This window comes from Bos indicus, chromosome 2 (genome assembly GCF_029378745.1).
Source record: "Bos indicus isolate NIAB-ARS_2022 breed Sahiwal x Tharparkar chromosome 2, NIAB-ARS_B.indTharparkar_mat_pri_1.0, whole genome shotgun sequence".
Taxonomy (NCBI): Eukaryota; Metazoa; Chordata; class Mammalia; order Artiodactyla; family Bovidae; genus Bos; species Bos indicus.
In genome coordinates, this window is record NC_091761.1 from 121,340,496 (window position 1) to 121,362,997 (window position 22,502).

A 22,502-nucleotide genomic window follows, 5' to 3' on the forward strand; every position below is an offset into this window, starting at 1 on the left:
AATCCAGGCCCTTGGCAATGAGAGCTCAGAGTCCTAACCACTGGACCACCAGGGAATTCTCGAGTTTTACCAATTTTTTAAATAAGTTGTTTCACTCTTACACATACTTCCTTCTGGAAAAAGGACATTCTTTTGATAACAATACCAAAGAAGGATAATATGAGAGAAGGTCCTATAATTCACAAGGATGTGCATGCTCAGTTGCTTAGTCATGTCTGAAGCTACAAAAATTCCAAATAATACCAGCACAAGGTGAGGGAGAGAAGAATTAGGAGTCTGGGATTAACACATATACACTACCATATATAAGGTATGTAAACAACACGGAACTACCGTGTAACACAGGGAACTCCACTCAATATCCTGTAAAACCTATAATGTAACCTATAATGGAAAAGAATCTGAGGGACTTCCCTGGTGGTCCAGTGTTTGGGACTCTGTACTTCCCCTGCAGGGGACATGGGTTCAGTTTCTGACTGGGGAGCTAAGATCCCACATGCTACATGGTGCAGCCAAAAAAAAAAAAAAAATCTGAGAAAGAATACACACACACACACACATATAACTGAATTATTCCTCTGTACACTTGAATCTAAAACACTGAAAATTAACTATACTTCAGCAAAAAATAAAATTTAAAAGGATAATGAAATAACATCATTAATTGTACTTTAGACTTTTTCAGACAAGCAAAAGCTGAGACTGTCTCTAGCAGACCTGCGTTGTAGCCACTGTGCTCAGTCACATATGACCTGTATGATTCTTTGCCACCCCATGGACTGTAGCCCACCAGGCTCCTCTGTCCATGAGATTTTTCAGGCAGGAAAACTGGAGTGGGTTGCCATTTCCTCCTCCAGGGGATCTTCCTGACCCAGGGATCAAACCCACTTCTCTTTTATCTCCTCCACTGCAGGTGGATTCTTTACCCACTTAGTTATCAGGGAAGCTCTAAGACCTGCACTAAAGAAAGTCTAAAGTTCTTCAAGTAGAGAGAAAATGATGCCAAAAGGTAATTCAACAAATAGAAAAGGAACCAAAAAGAAATTCTGGAGTTGAAAAATATAATAGCTGAAATGAAGAATTCACTAGAAGGGTTCAACAGCACATTTGAGCAGGCAACAGACAGAAGTAGCACGCTTGAAGATAGGAAAATTGAAATTATGCAGTCTGAGCAGAAAGGTGAATACAGAAAAGTGAATAGAGAGCCTAGGGATCCATGAAACTCCAACAATCAAATCACAAAATATGCATTATGGGAGTCAAAGAAATGGGAGATAAAGGGGAAAAGAATTTTATAGAAATAATGGCAAAAAAAAAAAAAAAAGACATCTATGTACACAGAAAGATACTCAATTTCAAGGAGGAAAATTCAGGTCTACATCTAGAAACATAATCAAACTATTGAGAGCCAAATATAAAAGGAAAATCTTGAAAGCAGCAAGGAAGAAGTGACTCATCACATACAAGCCAGTTTTTCATCAAAAAGGCACTGAGATCTTTAAATGTATAGATATTGAAAGCGCTAAAGAAAAACGTTCAAAGAATTCTGTATCTGACAAAACCGCACTTCAAAAACAAAGGAGAAACCAAGATACTCTCAGGCAAAAGCTGAGGGAATCTGTTACCACCAGACCCGCTCTATAAGAAATGCTGAAGGGAGTCCTTCAAGTTGAATGAAAGGACATTACACAGTAACTTGAAGCCAGCGAAGGTAACTACATGGGGAAATATAAAAGCCAGTTTTCTAGGATTTTTGGTTTGTAATGCCACTTTTTATTTTGTATATGATTTAAAAGAAAACGTAGGACTTCTCTGGTGGTAGAATAGATGGGGATCCCCCTGTCAATACAGAGGACGTGGGTTTGATCCCTGGTCCAGGAGGATTCCACACGCTGTGGAGCAACTAAACCTGTGCATCACAACTACTGAGTCCGAGAGCTGCAACTACTGTGTGCCCAGAGCCTGTGCTCCTCAGCAAGAGAGGCCCCTGCTCGCCACAGAGAAAGCCTGCGCGCAGCAAGGAAGACTCACTAAAAACATGGAAATTATTAAAAAGAAGACAAATGCATAAAATAATGAACAAAACTTTGCTCTGTATGCTATTGAAGTTAAGTTGGTATCAATTCAAACTACATTGTGATAAATTTGGGATGTTAAATGTAAAGCCCACAATCTCTCTCTCTCTCTCTCTCTCTCTATATATACATACATACACACACAAAATAAAAATATACACAAAGGAAATGAGAAGTGAATGAAAACAATTCACTACAATAAACAAATTAAACACAAAAGGCAGTAATAGAGGAAGAGAGGGACAAAAAGGTATAAGAAAGAAAGAAAAAAGAACAAAATGGCAGAAGTCTTTTCTTATCAATAATTACATTATACTTTCTTTTTGGGTAATGCCAAGTGGCTTGCAGGATCTTAGTTCCCTGACCAGGAATCAAATGTGGGCCCCCAATAGTGGAAATGCAGGGTCTTAACCATGGGACTTATTACCAAATTCAGACTTAAATTGAAGAAAGTAGAGAAAACCCATTAGACCATTCAGGTATGACCTAAATCAAATCCCTTATGATTATACAGTGGAAGTGAGAAATAGATTTAAGGGACTAGATCTGATAGATAGAGTGCCTGATGAACTATGGATGGAGGTTTGTGACATTGTACAGGAGACAGGGATTAAGACCATCCCCAAGAAAAAGAAATGCAAAAAAGCAAAATGGCTGTCTGGGGAGGCCTTACAAATAGGTGTGAAAAGAAGAGAAGTGAAAAGCAAAGGAGAAAAGGAAAGATATACCCATTTGAATGCAGAGTTCCAAAGAACAGCAAGGAGAGATAAGAAAGCCTTCCTCAGTGATCAGTGGAAAGAAATAAAGGAAAACAATAGAAAGGGAAAGACTAGAGATCTCCTCAAGAAAATTAGAGATACCAAGGGAATATTTCATGCAAAGATGGGCTCAATAAAGGACAAAAATGGTATGGACCTAACAGAAGCAGAAGATATTAAGAAGAGACGGCAAGAATACACAAAAGAACTATACAAAAAAGATCTTCACGACCCAGATAATCACGATGGTGTGATCACTCACCTAGAGCCAAACATCCTGGAATGTGAAGTCAAGTGGGCGTTGGAAAGCATCACTACAAACAAAGCTAGCAGAGGTGATGCAATTCCAGTGGAGCTATTTCAAATCCTGAAAGATGATGCTGTGAAAGTGCTGCACTCAATATGCCAGCAAATTTGGAAAACTCAGCAGTGGCCACAGGACTGGAAAAGGTCAGTTTTCATTCCAACCCAAAGAAAGGCAATGCCAAAGAATGCTCAAACTACCACACAATTGCACTCATCTCACACGCTAGTAAAGTAATGCTCAAAATTCTCCAAGCCAGGCTTCAGCAATATGTGAACCATAAACTTCCTGATGTTCAACCTGGTTTCAGAAAAGGCAGAAGAACCAGAGATCAAATTACCAACATCTGTTAGATCATGGAAAAGCAAGAGAGTCTCAGAAGAACATCTATTTCTGCTTTATTGACTATGCCAAAGCCTTTGACTGTGTGGATCACCACAAACTGTGGAAAATTCTTCAAGAGATGGGAATACCAGACCACCTGATCTGCCTCTTGAGAAATCTGTATGCAGGTGAGGAATCAACAGTTAGAACTGGACATAGAACAACAGACTGGTTCCAAATAGGAAAAGGAGTACATCAAGGCTGTATATTGTCACCCTGCTTATTTAACTTATATGTAGAGTACATCATGAGAAACGCTGGGCTGGAAGAAGCACAAGCTGGAATCAAGATTGCCGGGAGAAATATCAATAACCTCAGATATGCAGATGACACCACCCTTATGTCAGAAAGTGAAGAAGAACTAAAGAGTCTCTTGAAGAAAGTGAAAGAGGAGAGTGAAAAAGTCGGCTTAAAGCTCAACATTCAAAAACGAAGATCATGGCATCTGGTCCCATCACTTCATGGCAAATAGATGGGGAAACAGTGCAAACAGTGGGAGACTTTATTTTTTGGGGCTCCAAAATCACTGCAGATGGTGATTGCAGCCATGAAATTAAAAGACACTTGCTCCTGGGAAGAAAAGCTATGACCAACCTAGACAGCCTATTAAAAAGCAGAGACATTACTTTGCCAACAAAGGTCCATCTAATCAAGGTTATGGTTTTTCCAGTAGTCATGTATGGAGTGAGAGTTAGACTGTGAAGAAAGCTGAGCACTGAAGAATTGATAGTTTTGAACTGGGGTGTTGGAGAAGATTCTTGAGAGTCCCTTGGATTGCAAGGAGATCCAACCACTCCATCCTAAAGGAAATCAGTCCTGAATATTCATTGGAAGGACCGATGCTGAAGCTGAAACTCCAATACTTTGGCCACCTGATGCTAAGAACTGACTCATCTGAAAAGACCTGGATGCTGGCAAAGACTGAAGGTGGGAGAAGGGGACGACAGAGGATCAGATGGTTGGATGGCCTCACTGACTCAATGGACATGAGTTTGAGTAAACTCTAGGAGTTGGTGATGGACAGGGAGGCCTGGCGTGCTGCAGTCCATGGGGTCGCAAAGAGTCGGACATGACAGAGCAACTGAACTGAACTGAACCACTGGACTGCCAGTGAACTCCCAAGTAATTATATTATACTTAGTGGCCCCTGGTGGCTCAGATGGTAAAGAATCTGCCTGCAATGCAGGAGACCCAGGAGATATGGGTTTGATCCCTGGGTCGGGAAGATCCCCTGGAGAAGGGAATGTACCCACTCTAGTATTCCTGCCTGGAGATTCCATGAACAGAGGAGTTTATATAGATTAAACTCTTTGGTCGAAAGGCAGAGATGGGCAGCAGATTAAAAAAAACAATAACCATGATCTACTACTACATGCTGTCTGCAGAGACTTACTGTATATCTGAAAACACAAAGAAGTTGAAAGTAAACGGGTGAAAAAAGACATTCATGCAAATGGTAAGCAAAAGAGAGCTGGGATGGCTATACTAAATATCAGACAAAAATTTTTAAGTAAAAACCTGTTACAACAGTCAAAGTAAAGGGAAAACAGTTCTACAGTAACATTTAGAGACTTTAATCGTCACTTTCAATAATGAATAGAACCTAGACAGAAGATCAACAAGGAAATAGGACTTTTACATTATAAATCAGTTAGATCTAAAAGACACATAGAACAGTCCCACCCAGCAAGAGCAAGTATTGCCAAGTATGAATGCATGGAATATTCTCCAGAATCAACTGTATTAAGGCACAGAGTCTCGGTAGATTCTAAAGGATTGATATTAGACAAATTATCTTCTTTAACCACATGGAAAGAAACTAGAAATAACAGTAAAAGAAAACTGGAAGATCCATAAATATGTGGAAACCAAACAACAGACTCTTAAATAAGTTGAAAGACTCACACTTCCTGATTTCATAATTTACTACAAAGTTACAATAATCAAAACAGTGCGATGCTGGTGTAAGGATAAACAAAAGAACAGAATTGAGAGAGAATTCTATAATCAAGAGAACAGAATTGAGAGTCCACAAATAAACTCATACATCCGTGGCCAGTAAACTGATTTTTAAAAATATTTTTATTTACTTATTTGACTGTGCTGGTGTTAGCTGAGGCATGTGGGATCCAGTTCCCTGACCAGAATCAAACCCAGGCCCCCTGCATTGGGAGCAGGGAATCTTAGCCACAGGACCACCAGGGAATTTCCCCAGCCAATTGATTTTTGACAAGGGTATTAAGTCCATTCAATGGAGTAAGAATAGTCTCTTCAACTGGTGCTGGGACAACTAAATGTTCATATACAAAAGAATGGAGTCAGATCCTTAGCTTATACCATACAGAAGACAAAACTTAAAATGGATCAACAACCTAAATATACAAAGACCATAAAACTCTTACAATAGAACATGGGTAAATTTTATGATCTTGGATTTTGCAATGGATTCTTAGCTATGACATCAAAAGCACAAGCAAAAAAAAAAAAAAAAAGACATTAACAAGGAAGTAAAAAGACAACTTACAGGAGAAATAACTTTCAAATCTATCTGATAAGGGTTTTAATATTCATAATATATAAAAAATTTCTACAACTCAACAGCAAAGACAACTCAATTTAAAAATAGGCAAATGGGGGCTTCCCTGCTGGCCCAGTGGTTAGGAATCTGCCTCCCAATTCAGGAGACACTGGTTCAATTCCTGGTCCGGGAAGATACCACATGTCATGGGGCAACTAAACCCATGCTCCACAACTACTGAGCCCACCTATCATAACTACTGAAGCCCTCTAACCGCACTCCACAAGAGAGGTCACTGCAACAAGAAAACCATACCACCAAGAAGAGAGCAGCCCCCTCTCTCTGCAACTAGAGAAAGCCCTTGTGTAGCAATGAAGACCCAGAGCAGCCAAAAATAAATGAAAAATTAAAAAAAAAAAAAGGATAAAAAGTAAAAATAGGCAAATGGGACTTCCTGGTGGTCTAATGGCTAAGACTTGATGCTTTCAATGCAGGGGACCTGGGTTTGATCCCTGGTCAGGGAAGGAGATCCCACATGATCCCATGCATATTCAACTAACATGGTGCAGCCAAAAAGAAAATAATAAATAAAAATATTTTTAAAAAGACATTAAAAATGAATTGATAAACAAAACGTGGCATATACATACGATGGGATATTATTCATCCATAAAAAGGAATGAAGATTTGACACATGCTACATTCTTGGGCTCCAAAATCATTTTGGATGGTGACTGCAGCTATAAAATTAAAATATGCTTGCTCCTTAGAAGGAAAGCTATGACAAACCTAGACAGTGTGTAAAAAACCAAAGACATCATTTTGCCAACAAAGGTCCATCCAGTCAAAGCTATGGTTTTTTCCAGTAGTCATATATGGATGTGAGAGTTGGGCCATAAAGAAGGCTGAGTGCCAAAGAACTAATGCCTTCAAATTGTGGTGTGAGAGAAGACTATTGAAAGACCCCTGGACTGCAAGGAGATCAAAGCAGTCACTCCTAAAATAAATCAACCCTGAATATTCATTGGAAGGACTGATGCTCCAATACTTTGGCCACCTGATGAGAAGAGCCGATTCACTGGAAAAGACTCTGATGCTGGGAAAGATTGAAGGCAAAAGGAGAAGACAGCAGCAGTGGATGAGATGGTTAGATAGCATTAAGGACTCAATGGACATGAATCTGAGCAAACTCTGGGAGATAGTGAAGTACAGAGAAGCTTGGCGTGCTGTAGTCCATGAGGCTGCAAAGAGTCGGACACAATTTAGCAACTGAACAACAACAACACTGAAGAACCCTAAAGATAGTATGTTAAGTAAAACAAGCCAGGATAAAGGATAAAGAAAAGGATAAAGATTACATGATTTCACTTACATGAGGTACCTGGAAACTTATCGAGACAAAAAGTAGATTAAGTTCAGTTCAGTTCAGTTCAGGCGCTCAGTCGTGTCTGACTCTTTTCGACCCCACGAATCACAGCACGCCAGGCCTCCCTGTCCATCACCAACTCCTGGAGTTCACCCAGACTCACGTCCATCGAGTCAGTGGTGCCATCCAGCCATCTCATCCTCTGCCGTCCCCTTCTCCTCCTGCCCCTAATCCCTCCCAGAGTTTCAGCTTTAGCATCATTCCTTCCAAAGAAATCCCAGGGCTGATCTCCTTCAGAATGGACTGGTTGGATCTCCTTGCAGTCCAAAGGACTCTCAAGAGTCTTCTCCAACACCACAGTTCAAAAGCATCAATTCTTCGGCACTCAGCTTTCTTCACAGTCCAACACTCACAGCCATACATGACCACTGGAAAAACCAATTCCTTGACTAGATGGACTTTTGTTGGCAAAGTAATGTCTCTGCTTTTCAATATGCTATCTGGGTTGGTCATAACTTTTCTTCCAAGCAGTAAGCGTCTTTTAATTTCATGGCTGCAGTCACCATCTGCAGAGTACATCATGCAAAATGCCAGGATGGATAAAGCACAAACTGGAATCAAGATTGCCGACAGAAATATCAATAACCTGCAGTCACCATCTGCAGTGATTTTGGAGCCCCCAAAAATAAAGTCTGACACTGTTTCCACTGTTTCCCCATCTATTTCCCATGAAGTGATGGGACCAGATGCCATGATCTTCGTTTTCTGAATGTTGAGCTTTAAGCCAACCTTTTCACTCTCCACTTTCACTTTCTTAAAAAAAATTTTTTTTTCACTTTCACTTTCATCAAGAGGCTTTTTAGTTCCTCTTCACTTTCTGCCATAAGGGTGGTGTCATCTGCCTATCTGAGGTTATTGATATTTCTCCCGGCAATCCTGATTCCAGCTTGTGCTTCTTCCAGCCCAGCGTTTCTCATGATGTACTGTGCATATAAATTAAATAAGCAGGGTGACAATATACAGCCTTGATGTACTCCTTTTCCTATTTGGAACCAGTCTGTTGTTCCATGTCCAGTTCTAACTGTTGCTTCCTGATCTCCATACAAATTTCTCAAGAGGCAGATCAGGTGGTCTGGTATTCCCATCTCTTGAAGAATTTTCCACAGTTTATTGTGATCCACACAGTCAAAGGCTTTGGCATAGTCAATAAAGCAGAAATAGATGTTTTTCTGGAACTCTCTTGCTTTTTCCATGATCCAGCAGATGTTGGCAATTTGATCTCTGGTTCCTCTGCCTTTTCTAAAACCAGCTTGAACATCAGGAAGTTCATGGTTCACATATTGCTGAAGCCTGGCTTGGAGAATTTTGAGCATTACTTTATTAGCGTGTGAGATGAGTGCAATTGTGGGGTAGGTTGAGCATTCTTTGGCATTGCCTTTCTTTGGGATTGAAATGAAAACTGCCCTTTTCCAGTCCTGTGGCCACTGCTGAGTTTTCCAAATTTGCTGGCATATTGAGTGCAGCACTTTCACAGCATCATCTTTCAGGATTTGAAATAGCTCCACTGGAATTCCATCACTTCCACTAGCTTTGTTCATAGTGATGCTTTCTAAGGTCCACTTGACTTCACATTCCAGGATGTCTGGCTCTAGGTGAGTGATCACACCATCATGATTATCTTGGTCGTGAAGATCTTTTTTGTATAGTTCTTCTGTGTATTCTTGCCATCTCTTCTTAATATCTTCTGCTTCTGTTAGGTCCATACCATTTCTGTCCTTTATCAAGCCCATCTTTGCATGAAATGTTCCCTTGGTATCTCTGATTTTCTTGAAGAGATCTCTAGTCTTTCCCATTCTGTTGTTTTCCTCTATTTCTTTGCACTGATCACTGAGGAAGGCTTTCTTATCTCTTCTTGGTATTCTTTGGAACTCTGCATTCAAATGGGTATATCTTTCCTTTTCTCCTTTGCTTTTCGCTTCTCTTCTTTTCACAGCTATGTGTAAGGCCTCCCCAGACAGCCATTTTGCTTTTTTGCATTTCTTTTCCATGGGGATGGTCTTGATCCCTGTCTCCTGAACAATGTCACGAACCTCATTCCCTAGTTCATCAGGAACTCTATCTATCAGATCTAGGCCCTTAAATCTATTTCTCACTTCCACTGTATAATCATAAGGGATTTGATTTAGATTTTGAAGTAGATTAGAGATTAACAAAGTAGATTAGAGATTATCAGGTACAAGTGGAAGGGAGAAATGAGAAATTATTGCTTAATGGAACAAAGTTTCTGTCTGTAGTGATGAAAAGCTTGCAAATGGATAGCGGTGATGGTTGCGCAACATTGTAGATGCAACTGATGCTGCTTAATAATGATTAAAGTGGTGAATTGTGTCTTGAAGGGTGAAGTGAAGTTGCTCAGTCATGTCCAACTCTTTGCGACCCCACGGACTGTAGCCTACCAGGCTCCTCTGTCCATGGGATTTTCCAGGCAATAGTACTGGAGTGGATTGCCATTTCCTTCTCCAGGGAATCTTCCCAACCCAGGGATGGAACCCAGGTCTCCCGCATTGTAGACAGACGCTTTACCGTCTGAGCCACCAGGGAAGTCCTCTGGTGTCATATTTTACCACAAAATTTATAAATAGCAGCATATGTCCTCCAATTAAATTAATATAGAATCTTAATTGCTTTTTTTTGTGTGTGTGTAAGATTTTGTATTTGTCTACTTGTATTCATTCATCACAGGGCCGATTATATTTTCTTATTTTCTGAGTTCCTGATGTTTTGCCATTTGGGAACCTACAAACCCAGGAGAGATCTACACTCCCATGGCTAGCTAATTCCTACAGATAACAACATGTCTAAGAGCATGCCTTTGTAAAGGAACCAACCCAGAGTCACATTTCCTTTATCTTGCCTGTATACCCAGGAGGCAATATTCCTCTGCTTCATCCTAGGGCCCCAAAAGTAGTGGGTAACTAGAGACTACTCTTATAGCCCAAAGCCCTCCAGATTTATTCAAATTAGCCAATACTAAACTGCTTATTTGACCCTGCCTTCACTTTCCCTCTGAAACTGCAATAAAGGATCTGGCCTAAACCTTTTGCTTGCTCGTGCCCCTTCTGCCCCCTGACCACCCTGGTGTTTTCCTCTGTGACCCTGTGTGGCAAGTGGTAACCCACCTCCCACAGCCGGCGGACCCATAATAAACTTCCTCCTGCCAAGCCTCATTTGTGTTTCCTCCTGTGGCCTCAGTGACTTTATCATATCTTACTCAATATTGACATTTTAAAAACAACATCACTATTTAAAAAACTGATAAAAGTGAAGCTGATTATGTAGAAATATGAGCAGAGGAAGCCTTATTAACTTGGTCTACCCTTTATAGTCATTTCTTATCCTTTAAATTTCTAGTCTGAAACAGTCACTAAGTATTACAAAAGTGATGAAAAATAAATTTTAGAGGCACACAGAAAGGGACAATTAACTCTAATATCACCTTTTTTGGGGAGTGTTTTGGGGTGATCATAGTGAGAGCTTAAAAAGAAATCTCCCAAAGGTAAGATTAGGGCTGGTTTTTCAAGCAGGAGACCACCTTGAGGATTCAAGTGCAGTAAGAAAGTACATAAATGTGAGGGGGGAAGTAGTCTATTAAGAGAATCTGCATGAAAGAGAAATCAAAATGGAAGCAGTTGAGTTAGAGATACTAAGGAAATGAAGCTTCAGAAAAGGTGCCTCTGTTCATTCTGGAGAGCAGCTAGGCAAACCACGGCAGCAGTAGAGGTTGTATGATGTACAAGTTTCTACACCCACTTAGCAAAGCCCAGGTCGATTTACTGTTAAAAAAAAAAGTTCTAGGGGAATGCAGTGGCCTCCTTTTGGGGTCCCTGATCACCCCTATGCCTGGAGACTAATAGGCACAGGACAAATTCCTAAAGGCACCACTATGGACTACTGTTTCCCAATACCTGACATATGGTTTTTCATAACTCTGAGCCTGGGCTCTCCCAGACAGTCCCCAGAGGGCTGTCTCTTCCTTCAAGCAGAGCTGATAGTGAAGCTGGAAGGAGAACTAGGCTGTGCTTTAGTCACCATGGTGACAAGAAACTATCACAAATATTTGCTTATGACTTCATTGGAGAAGCCAAACAGCGGAGGTTAGATTGGAAGGAGGAACATTTGCAGAAGCACATCTGGAAGCAGCAACCAAAGGAATGCTGGGACTCTCATTCAGGGACTAGCAGGCAAAGGGGCTTTTTCATCAAGCACTCCCTTACTTGCTAAGCCTGGACCAAGAAATCCACAATACAAACATACCTTTTCAAACATCTGACTGTCTTAGGCAGACTTTGAGTTTTCTTAGTTGAAGAACTCTCTGAATAGGTCCCTGAAATTGCTTGCACCTCTTGTTTCTAGGAAATAACTGCTACTGTTGCCATGCGTTTCCTAAGCTCTTAGAACCAAGGAACTAGCAAGAATAATACAAAATAAGTGTGGACTCTGTTATGGCCTGAATTATATCTCATCCTCCACCAATTCATATTTTGAAGTCTATCCTAATACCTCAAAATGTGACTGTACTTGGAGATAGCTTTTTAAAAAATGAGGATACTGGAGTAAGGCCCTAATTCAATATGACCAGTGCCTTTATAAGAGAAGATTAAGATACAGATGTACATAGCAGGAGAACACCATGTGAACATGAAAACAGCTATTTGGAAACCAGGAAGAGAGGTCTCAGGGTTAGCCAATCCTGCTAACATCTTGATCTTGGACTTCTAGCCTCTAGAACTATGAGAGGATAAATTTTTGTTGTTTAAGCCATCCAGTCTGTTTTGTTATTTAGTCTTAGCAAATTAATACAGGCCCTCATTGATACAGAAATAACCTGAGTCTAAGGTCACACACTAAGGGAGTAGCCAGATTATTGCAGTACTCCATTTAATCAATGGTATGTTTAAAATTTTTAAGATTCATAAAATTTTAAAATTATGCATATTTTCTCAGAAAAAGACATAATACATATAGCCAACAGTCCTGTGTATGGAACGGGAATGACACTGCTACACTCACATCCTGGGCAGCCACTGGGTCTAGGATTTTCCCAATCTATGTCTTACACTCATGGTCTGTATTTAACACTATGAAGCAATCATTCAGCCTTTTAAAATTATTTCTTAGGGTTGGAAAAAAATTATTTCTTGGGGGCATTTCCTGGTGGTCCAGTGGTTAGGATTCCATGCTTTCACTGCCAAGAGGGCAGGTTCAATTCCTGGTCAGGGAACTAAGATCCCACAAGTCTCTGCTGTTGCTACTGCTGCTAAGTCGCTTCAGTTGTGTCCGACTCTGTGCGACCCCATAGACGGCAGCCCACCAGGCTCCCCCATCCCACAAGTCTCTAGGTATGGCCTAAATAAATAAAGTGACTTCTCTTGTCCTGGTGTTAAACTGAGTGAGCACTTCTCTTTGCAGAGGGCAAGTTTCTGATAAGATATCACTGTACTGTCTCAGGCATAGAGAATGAGCTAAACTTAGTGCCTGTTCTTTCAAGAATGTAAGAGACCTGACTCCTCCCAGACTCAAACGGCTTTCTCAGCTTAGGTGCCTCATTTACTTCTCACTATGAATTCTCTATCAAATATGCACTGGCTGTGCTGCACAGCTTGCAGGATCTTAGTTGCTCAGCCAGGAACTGAACCCTCAGCCACGGCAGTCAGAGCGCCATCCTAACCACTGGATTGCCAGGGAATTCCCAAGGAGTTAATGATTTTTAACAGGACGGTTATAACAGGACAGCAGGGACTGTACTTACATTCAATTTTGGGTTAAAAAAAAATTATTTCTTGGGGGACATTCAATTTTGTACCAGACAAACAAAATTTAATTTCAATAAGAGCTGGGGTGAAATTAGCTGTTAAACAGCCCTTCATTTGCAGACAATCAAACAATCAAATAAACCCCAGCATCATACCTCTCTTTTCAAAAAATGTTTCCATTTACAACATCTAATTGAACTCTACCACAACCAATGAGAAATATTAGTCAACTGGAGCACATACACTTAACAGCTAGGAGACCAGGTTCAGAGGTGCTATGATTTGCACAGGACTATTTAGCTATTAAACTGTGAAGCTGGGACTGGGACCTAGACTCTAATTTCATAGCCTTCTCTTTTCATCCAGTCTTGAAGAACTGCTTTGTTTCAATTCTCTGAAAAGACACATAATTCGATTCGATTTGGCTCCTGACCTTAGACTAGGTTCTATCCATCTTGATCTATTTACTCACTTTAAGAGTTACTGACCAATGACTCATTTCCATTAAATTTTTATCTTGTTTAAAAAAAAAAAACAAAGTTACTGGCAATCAATTCTCTAATAGGTGCATAAGAACTAGTACTAAAGACATCTGCATGAAAGATTTTCCCCCTCAACCCACCATATGACTTTTAGAAACTCAACTTCATAATATAGGTTTTTCTTTTGCAGTGAGTTCTCTCCCTAAACCACAAATCCAATCAACCATAAAATCTAAAGTACATCTGACCCTTTGTGAACACCTGTACCATTGGAATTAATGAAATACAAACTCCTCCAAAGTGTATAAACCCACCATGATGCTGGGATTGGAAGGGTGGGAAGATAACATAAGTGATAGATAAAGAGACTAATAAATACAATCATTTTTTAAAGATGTTCTAAAACTTACATGGTCCCGTTTCTTACCAATGATGCCATAAGAAAACACAGACTGGCTTAAATTTTGCCTGTCTTCTTGCTGGTCTACTTAGCAGATAACTACAGTGAATGCCTACAAAGTTGATGGCAAAATTTTGGTACTTTTTAAAAATTACATCATCATTATTTCAACATTTGGACACTTTTAATCTATAATGTTCCTGTCCTCCTTTCCCCCAACCCTTTTGCTTACTTGTGATACTGACTCTGAAAAGACTAGTTGTCTTAATGAATGCCCTACATTCTAGTTTTGTGTCATTAATTTATACCCTTCAGTTCACTTCAGTCGCTCAGTTGTGTCCGACTCTTTGCGATCCCATGAACCGCAGCACGCCGGGCCTCCCTGTCCATCACCAACTCCTGGAGTTTACCCAAACCCATGTATGTCCATTGAGTCGGTGATGAAATCCAACCATCTCATCCTCTGTCGTCCCCTTCTCCTCCTGCCCTCAATCCTTCCCAGCATCAGGGTCTTTTCCGATAAGTCAGCTCTTAGCATCAGGTGGCCAAAGGATTGGAGTTTCAGCTTCAGCATCAGTCCTTCCAATGAACACCCAGGACTGATCTCCTTTAGGAGGGACTGGCTGGATCTCCTTGCAGTCCAAGGGACTCTCAAGAATCTTTTCTAACACCACAGTTCAAAAGCATCAATTCTTCTGTGCTCAGCTTTCTTTATAGTCCAACTCTCACACCCATACATGACTACTGGAAAAACCATAGCCTTGACTAGACGGATCTTTGTTGACACAGTAACCTTATGCCCTGTTTTTCCTGCAAAAGGGAAGTTAGGTCTAGGGGTTAGAACAGATTTAAGTTACAAATATATTTGGGGGAGGGGACTTTCTTAGTGGTCCAGTGGTTAGGAATCTGCCTGCCAATGCAGGGGAAATGGGTTCAGCCCCTGCTCAAGGAAGATTCCACATGTTGTGTGGCCTTTAAGCCTGGCGCCACAACTACTGAGCCTGGCACCTGAGCTGGCACCACAACTACTGAGCCTGTGAGCCGAAACTACTGAAGTTGGCATACCTAGAGCCCATAATCCACAACAAGAGAAGCCACCCAATGAGAAGTCCACTTACTGTAACAAAGAGTTCACCGCAACCGTAGCCCGGTTTACCGAAACTAGAGAAAAGCCAGATGAGTGACAAAGACAGTGCAGCCAAAAATAAATAAAAATTAAAAAAATATATACATATTTTTTTTTCTTTTTAGCAAGAATACAGGTGATATATATATATATTTTTTGATGGTTTAGTATAGTTTATTAAGCTGTGCCTTAGTACAGATGCTGGGGCTTGCCCATGGTGCTCTTAATGTACAAGGCCCTGATGTTCTGCCAATTTTTCTTGAGCAATGACACCAGGAAGTTGACAGCTAAGTGGATGTTGTACACAAGCTCATCATCTGTCATCTTCACATGGCCAACAGCCACTGCCAGACACAGCACCTTCTTCATCTGGAACTTGATCGTGGACTTCACTTCATCAACTTTGGCCACCATGTTCCCATTGTGGATCAGCAAGGAAGGGAACTTGCCAGCCTTGTTCAGGCCTGGGCCCAGGATTCGGGGGATCTGCTTGATCAGAGACTCTGAAGCCAAAAAGGCATCATATTTCTTGGCCAGCTTCTTGACCAGTTTCTTATTCTTGTTGAGTTTTTTCAGCGCCTCGATGTCCACGTGGGGGATATCCACAGCCTTGGCCTCATCACAATGCTGCTGGTCCCCCAAGACACACACGGAGAACTTGGGGCGGGGAGTGGACTTAAGCCTGACGGTGCCCGAGAAGCGTTTGTCCTTCTGAGGGTCATAGTTCTTCAGGCTGATCTGAAGCTCCACCGTCTCCAAAAACTTTCTGCGCTTGCGCTGGTTCCCGTGCAGGACTTCCCGCACCGCCTCGTAAAGGGTGTTGCGGGAGACTTTGCTGCTCATAGTTCCTTACGCCGTGATAACTGGAAAAGAGCTACAGGTAATATTTTATGCTGCATACCACATCACATAGGAGGCATCTAATGGCAGGCTGTCCAGATGGTACTAAATCTGATGGCAATCAGATCTCTCTTCTTGAAAGTCATCTACATACCCTAAGTCTCCATTCACATACAATTAATGTAACGTTTCTTGAATATTACACATTTTACATATAACAACATAATGAAATAACCAATTTTTAAAAAATAGGCATTGCTGAGCTTTTCTGGTGGTCCACTGGCTAAAACTCCACACTCCCAACGAAGGAGGCCTGGGTCTGATCCCTGATCAAGGAACAAGATCCTACGTGCCACAACTAAGACCCAGCGCAGCCAAATAAATATTAAAAGGAAAAAAAAAGGCACTGCCAATACTGTAGACTCTGTGAGCTCTATTTCACTCTTCTAACTCATCAAATCTGACTTTCATTCCTTCTACTCCAAAGAAAAACTGCTTTTATCAAGGTCACCTACAAACTCCACATGGACGGAAATTTCTGTCCTTTTTTTTTTTTAATTTTCAAAATAGTTTTATTTATTTATTTACGGCTGTGCTGGGTCTTCATTGCAACTACCTACTGATGCTTTCAAATTGTGGTGCTGGAGAAGTCTCTTGAGAGTCCCTTGGACTGTAAGGTGATCAAACCAGTCAATCCTAAAGGAAATCACCCTGAACATGCATTGAAAGACTGATGCTGAAGCTTCAATACTTTGGCCACCTGATGTGAACAGCTGACTCATTGAAAAAGACCCTGGTGCTGGGAAAGACTGAAGGCAAAAGGAGAACAGAGTGGCCGAGGATGAGATGGTTAGAATAACTGACTCAACAAACACAAATTTGAGCAAGCTCCAGGAGCTAGCGAAGGACAGGGAAGCCTGGTCTGCTGCAGTCCATGGAGTCACAAAGAATAGGACACGGCTTAGTGACTGTACACACACACACATCAAAATCTTCACTTTGGTATCTGAAACTAACAATTTCTAACTCCCCCCATGTCGTCAATAGCAAGAGTATTTACAAGTTACTTAATCCAAACCCTAAGTTAAAAAACAAAATCATCCTTGATTCCTTCTCTTCTCACATCTCTTTGATCAAATCTACTGACAAATCCTGAATGTATCTTGAATGTATTTACATCTCTCTCACCCTTTCCCTGGTAGTTCAGCTGGTAAAAAATCTGCCTGCAATGCAGAAGACCCCGATTGACCCCGGTTCAGCTCCAGGGTTGGGAAGATACCCTGGAGAGGAGACAGGCTACCTACTCTAGTATTCATGGGCTTCCCTGGTGACTCAAACAGTAAAGAATCCACCTGCAATGCAGGAGATGGGTTCGATCCTTGGGTTGGGAAGATCCTCTGGAGGAGGGCATGGCAACCCACCCCAGGATTCTTGTTTGGAGAAACCCCATGGACAGAGGAGGCTGTGGGGCTGCAGTCCGTGGGGTCACAAAGAGTTGGACACAACTGAGTGACTAAGCACAGCACCCCTTCCCAAAGTCATCTCTTGCCTGGCAACTACAACAACTCACCCCCAACCCACCACCACAAAACAAAACCAGACTGTACCACTGCTCCCATGTAAAATCTTCACATAAAGCCCTGTCTATATCTTCATCTCATCTCATTCAATTTTTCACCCTCAGTCATCAAATACTCCTGTCACAATGGCTCTCAGTATTTGGAAACTATCAAGCTGTTTCTGGACTCAGTCCTCACATTTCCTGTTTTCTTTCAGCCCACAACTCTCTTCCCTAGCTCTTAGAATTGCTAGGTCCTTCCCCTGTCACCACAAAGTAAGCGACTCCATTTTTGTCAGAACACCTGTTTTATTTCCTTCATTACACTATTTACAATCTGTATCTGTTCTCCTCCATAAGCTGTGTAAGTTCTACAAAAACTTTTGTTGTATTTCCAGCATTTATGCTATATACAAGTATTTGCTGAATGAATCACTGTTTAAATACCTACTCAATACTTACTGAACACCTACACTGTCCCAGATATATGGTCTAGCCATAACAGATGCTTAACACGTGTTTGCCAGCAAGTATAAGGTAAGGGAAGAAAGGTACAGCAAAGGAATCTTCCTTGGGACTAGAGGGGAGCAGATCTTCTAAAAGCAGGTTTTAAAACGATTTCTTCCTAGAAATCCAGAACCCATAAGTTTCCTCCAGAATGGGTATGAACACTGAATGGAAGCGCTCCGATGTAAGGACACACACACATGCGCGCAGAAAAGAAAAATAACTTAAAAGAAAAAAGACTTCAGGACACAAATGACTCAGAAAAAGACATTTTCAACAGCCGCATCCAGTAACCTTGTCAGAATTCATTGTATTTGACTTTCTACTTTGCCACTGACGATCACTTTGCCCTCTTGAAACTCTACCCGTGGTTCCGAGGGCACCACCCTCTGCCCTTCTCTTACCTTTCTAGCCACTCCTCCTCGGGTTTCATAACACCAACCCTTCAGCGTCAGTGTATCTACCTTTAGTCCTCTTCTCAGCAGAAGCAGCCTCCTTTCCCAATGGTCTCCCTTAGCTTCAAGGTCCACTTTTACACCAAGTACCAAGTCTCCAGTGTCACAATCTGTCAAGTGTACTTTCAAATGCCTAACTGGCTAGCTCCACCTCACTTTCTGTATCCTTAAACCAGTTACTTTCCCTAGCTTCCCTGGTTCAGAATTCATGCCATTACCATTCACCTGGTCTTAGAGTCACTCATGAACTTTCTATTCCTCTAAGATGACAGCTGTACCAAAGATTCTGTCCTTAACTAAACTCTATCCAGGCTCCTCTGAGCCCTTTTTCGAGGAGGCTCAACCATGGCCTATAAAGATGTGAATAAAAAACACTAATAGTTTCTAACAGCTCAAGGTCACATTGCTAGATGACCCCAGCCACACTTAAAAGTGCCTGCCTGGGAAAATCTCAAGGCTGCTGAATGAATTTACTGTTTTAGCTAGCATCTGAAAATAGGGTTCCTGTTTCCCAGGCTCGGTGGGAGGGTAGGAGACTACTTTCAATAAGTACCAACAGCAAGCCCGGCTGGTTTCATGTGAACCACCTCCTCTTCCTTGCAGTTTGTAATTTTTCATTTTCCTGACCGTACGGAGTTCTCTCTCACTCCAACCCTTGTTCCTTCATCCTTTCTTTTTCTTTTAAAGTTAACTCTGTACAAATCAACGTTGAAATCAGTTCATAATTTTCCCTATTGCAATAGTATATTACTTTTTAAAATCTGTCCTTACCACTTTAACTAGTGTCCAGCTTTGTTTATCTGTGACACCTGTTACCATAAATTGGTTCCCACTGACAACCATCAAGGACCCTGTTTTAGTCACAACTCATCACCTCTCACTTCCAGATCATTAAATCTTTGAGATTAAGAATCTATAGCACAGCACACAGCACATGAATACTCTCAAATATTAAATTCAACATTTAAAAATCTTAGTTTTACAATAAATTCAACAAAATAAAAATACCAAACCCAAAATCTGGAAAAGGAATATACACATTTGTATAGAAAATGAGAAAAGATGAATGTAGATAAGCAGAACCCAAGAATCATTTAATTATTAAAACTGACTTGCATTTTGTTGTGTCAGCTACCTGTCAGCCAAAATAAAGCAATTATGAGTGAGCACTTACATAATTCTTATTATCCATGACTGTGCCCTTTGAAGCACAGAAGTTTAAAATTTTCACTAAGTCTAATTTATCTTTTTTTTTGGTTGGGGGGGAGTGAGGGGTAGCTTGTGCTTTCAGTGTCATATCTAAGAAAATGCTGTTAATCCAAAGTCATAAAGATTTACTCCTATGCTTTCTTAAAAGTTTTATAGATTTAGCTCTTTACATTTAAGTCTTTGATCCACTAAGTTAATTTTTATGTGTAAGGCAGGAAGGAGTCCAACTTCATTCTTCTGCATATGCATACCTATTCTTTTTAGGCATTATATATAGCAATAGCATGTTAGGGTAATCCTGTGATTCACAGAAGTCCTTTCTAACGAATTTAGCACTAACATGCCTTCAAAGTTTTTGTGACAGAACTAATCTACTAAACTAACAAATTATTGCTATATATAAGTTCCTTTCATGTGTCATGCTACTTATTTCCATGTCCTGCTAGGACACCTCTGTCAGGCACCAAGGCAGGCAAGGAGCATGATGCTCCTGCTGAAAATTACATATCTGTGTCCTCACTGCTTGATGTGAATGAAGCACTCTTTTCAAGTCCAGTCCAGAATGTTTTCCAAAGCTTCTAACCATAGTGGAATGTTTTTATCTATTAGATCTGGACTATAAATCAAGATATCCCTTTTGAAAGCTCTTTCAAAATGCCAAAGTCATCTCTAACCTCTACAGAGGGTTATACCCTCTACAGAGGATATGTTCCCAGGGACAATTCAAATTTGATCGGTAATGAGTTAGTAATAATTTGCTTAGCTTTTAAGTCTAAGCTCATATAAAACCCCCATTTTAGAGGTGAGAAAATTGAGGCACAACTTGCAGAAGGCCTCAGATAGTAAGTGGGAGACGCTAATCCAGATCTTTCTGACTAAAGTCAAAGCTCTATTACATATATTCTACTTTAACAGCATACTAGCCACCGGGAACTCCTTTGTTATTTCTTGGAAGAAATGTCAATGTTCCTTCTTGGATTCTACCACCCTAACCATTGCCTGTCTAAATCCGTCAATGAGATGTGGTCCAGTTCTTGCCAAGATAGGGAATACAAATGTCAGAAGATACCAAGACAGATACGAACAGAAGTAGAAAATTGTAGGGACTAGCAAGTAGTTAGGTAGTCATCTGAAGGCTATCTGCCACTTTAAAGGAAAAACAAAAACAACCATTTGAATTAATCCTCCCAGTTCTGGTGTAGGGCTTGAAATCTATTTTAAAAATTCAACATTATGTGAATGGGCAGACCATCTCCAAGGGTTTGTTTTAGAAATACTTAGGCTGAGAGAAGGGAGCTGTGCTGGATGGACCACCAGCAGGCACACTGGGAACAGACTATCTGATTTCTGGTTTGCTATTTAACAAGTGTGCAGCCTTGGGTGTCACTTAGTTCAGCTCTGTTCAGTTGCTCAGTCGTGTCCGACTCTTTGCGATCCCATGAATGGCAGCACATCAGGCCTCCCTGTCCATCACCAACTCCCGGAGTTCACTCAAACTCATGTCCGTTGAGTCGGTGATGCCATCCAGCCATCTCATCCTGTCATCCCCTTCTCCTCCTGCCCCCAATCCCTCCCAGCATCAGAGACTTTTCCAATGAGTCAACTCTTCGCATGAGGTGGCCAAAGTATTGGAGTTTCAGCTTTAGCATCAGTCCTTCCAATGAACACCCAAGACTGATTTCCTTTAGAATGGACTGCTTGGATCTCCTTGCAGTCCAAGGGACTCTCAAGAGTCTTCTCCAACACCACAGTTCAAAAGCATCAATTCTTCGGCTCTCAGCTTTCTTCACAGTCCAACTCTCACATCCATACATGACCACTGGAAAAACCATAGCCTTGACTAGATGGACCTTTGTTGGCAAAGTAATGTCTCTGCTTCTGAATATGCTATCTAGGTTGGTCATAACTTTCCTTCCAAGGAGTAAACATCTTTTAATTTCACGGCTGCAGTCACCATCTGCAGTGATTTTGGAGCCCCCCCAAAATAAAGTCTGACACTGTTTCCCCGTCTATTTGCCATGAAGTGATGGGACCAGATGCCATGATCTTAGTTTTCTGAATGTTGAGCTTTAAGCCAACTTTTTTTTTTTTTTAAGCCAACTTTTCACTCTCTTCTTTCACTTTCATCAAGAGACTTTTTAGTTCCTCTTCACTGTCTGCCATAAGGGTGGTGTCATCTGCATATCTGAGGTTATTGCTATTTCTCCCGGCAATCTTGATTCCAGCTTGTGCTTCTTCCAGCCCAGCGTTTCTCATGATGTACTCTGCATATAAGTTAAATAAGCAGGGTGACAATATACAGCCTTGACGTACTCCTTTTCCTATTTAGAACCAGTCTGTTATCTGGATCTCAATTTTCCTAACCTTACCCTCTCTACATCAGAGTTACAGTTAAGGTCCTATGAGGATACACACGAAAAGTGCTTTGTGAAAAATAAAATGCTCTTCTGGCAAAGTAAGACTGGGTTTGGTAATAGTTTTTCAAACTTCTGGAATTTCTCTCAGAGCTCTATGACCAAGCAATACTGCAAACAAGAAAACAGTACTGAAACAGTCCGACAGAATGAGGCTCTCAGGGGGTTATTTGCAAGCCTGTCAGAACTGCTAATCACCAAGACAATGGGAGAGACTTCTCTATGGACAATTGGATTAGTCCATAATGGAGCCATAATAAGGCTGCTCATATTCTGGCACATCCTCACAGGAC

At 41.0% G+C, this 22,502-nt stretch overlaps 1 protein-coding gene and 1 pseudogene across 2 annotated transcripts in view; both read right to left on the reverse strand.

Annotated features, from left to right (window-relative positions):
* The window catches only part of KPNA6 (karyopherin subunit alpha 6), a 59,404-nt gene that overhangs the window by 22,466 nt on the left and 14,436 nt on the right, over nucleotides 1–22,502 (reverse strand). The window contains exon 1 of one of the 2 annotated variants that reach the window (XM_070774470.1): nucleotides 11,371–12,376. The exons of the other annotated variant lie outside the window; for it this stretch is intronic. Coding sequence (XP_070630571.1) covers nucleotides 11,371–11,389 — 19 coding nt within the window. The 5' untranslated portion in view covers nucleotides 11,390–12,376. Of the gene's footprint in view, nucleotides 1–11,370; nucleotides 12,377–22,502 lie in introns of those variants that run through there. 2 annotated transcript variants of the gene reach the window in all.
* On the reverse strand, nucleotides 15,379–16,352 carry LOC109572463 (large ribosomal subunit protein uL1 pseudogene; annotated as a pseudogene).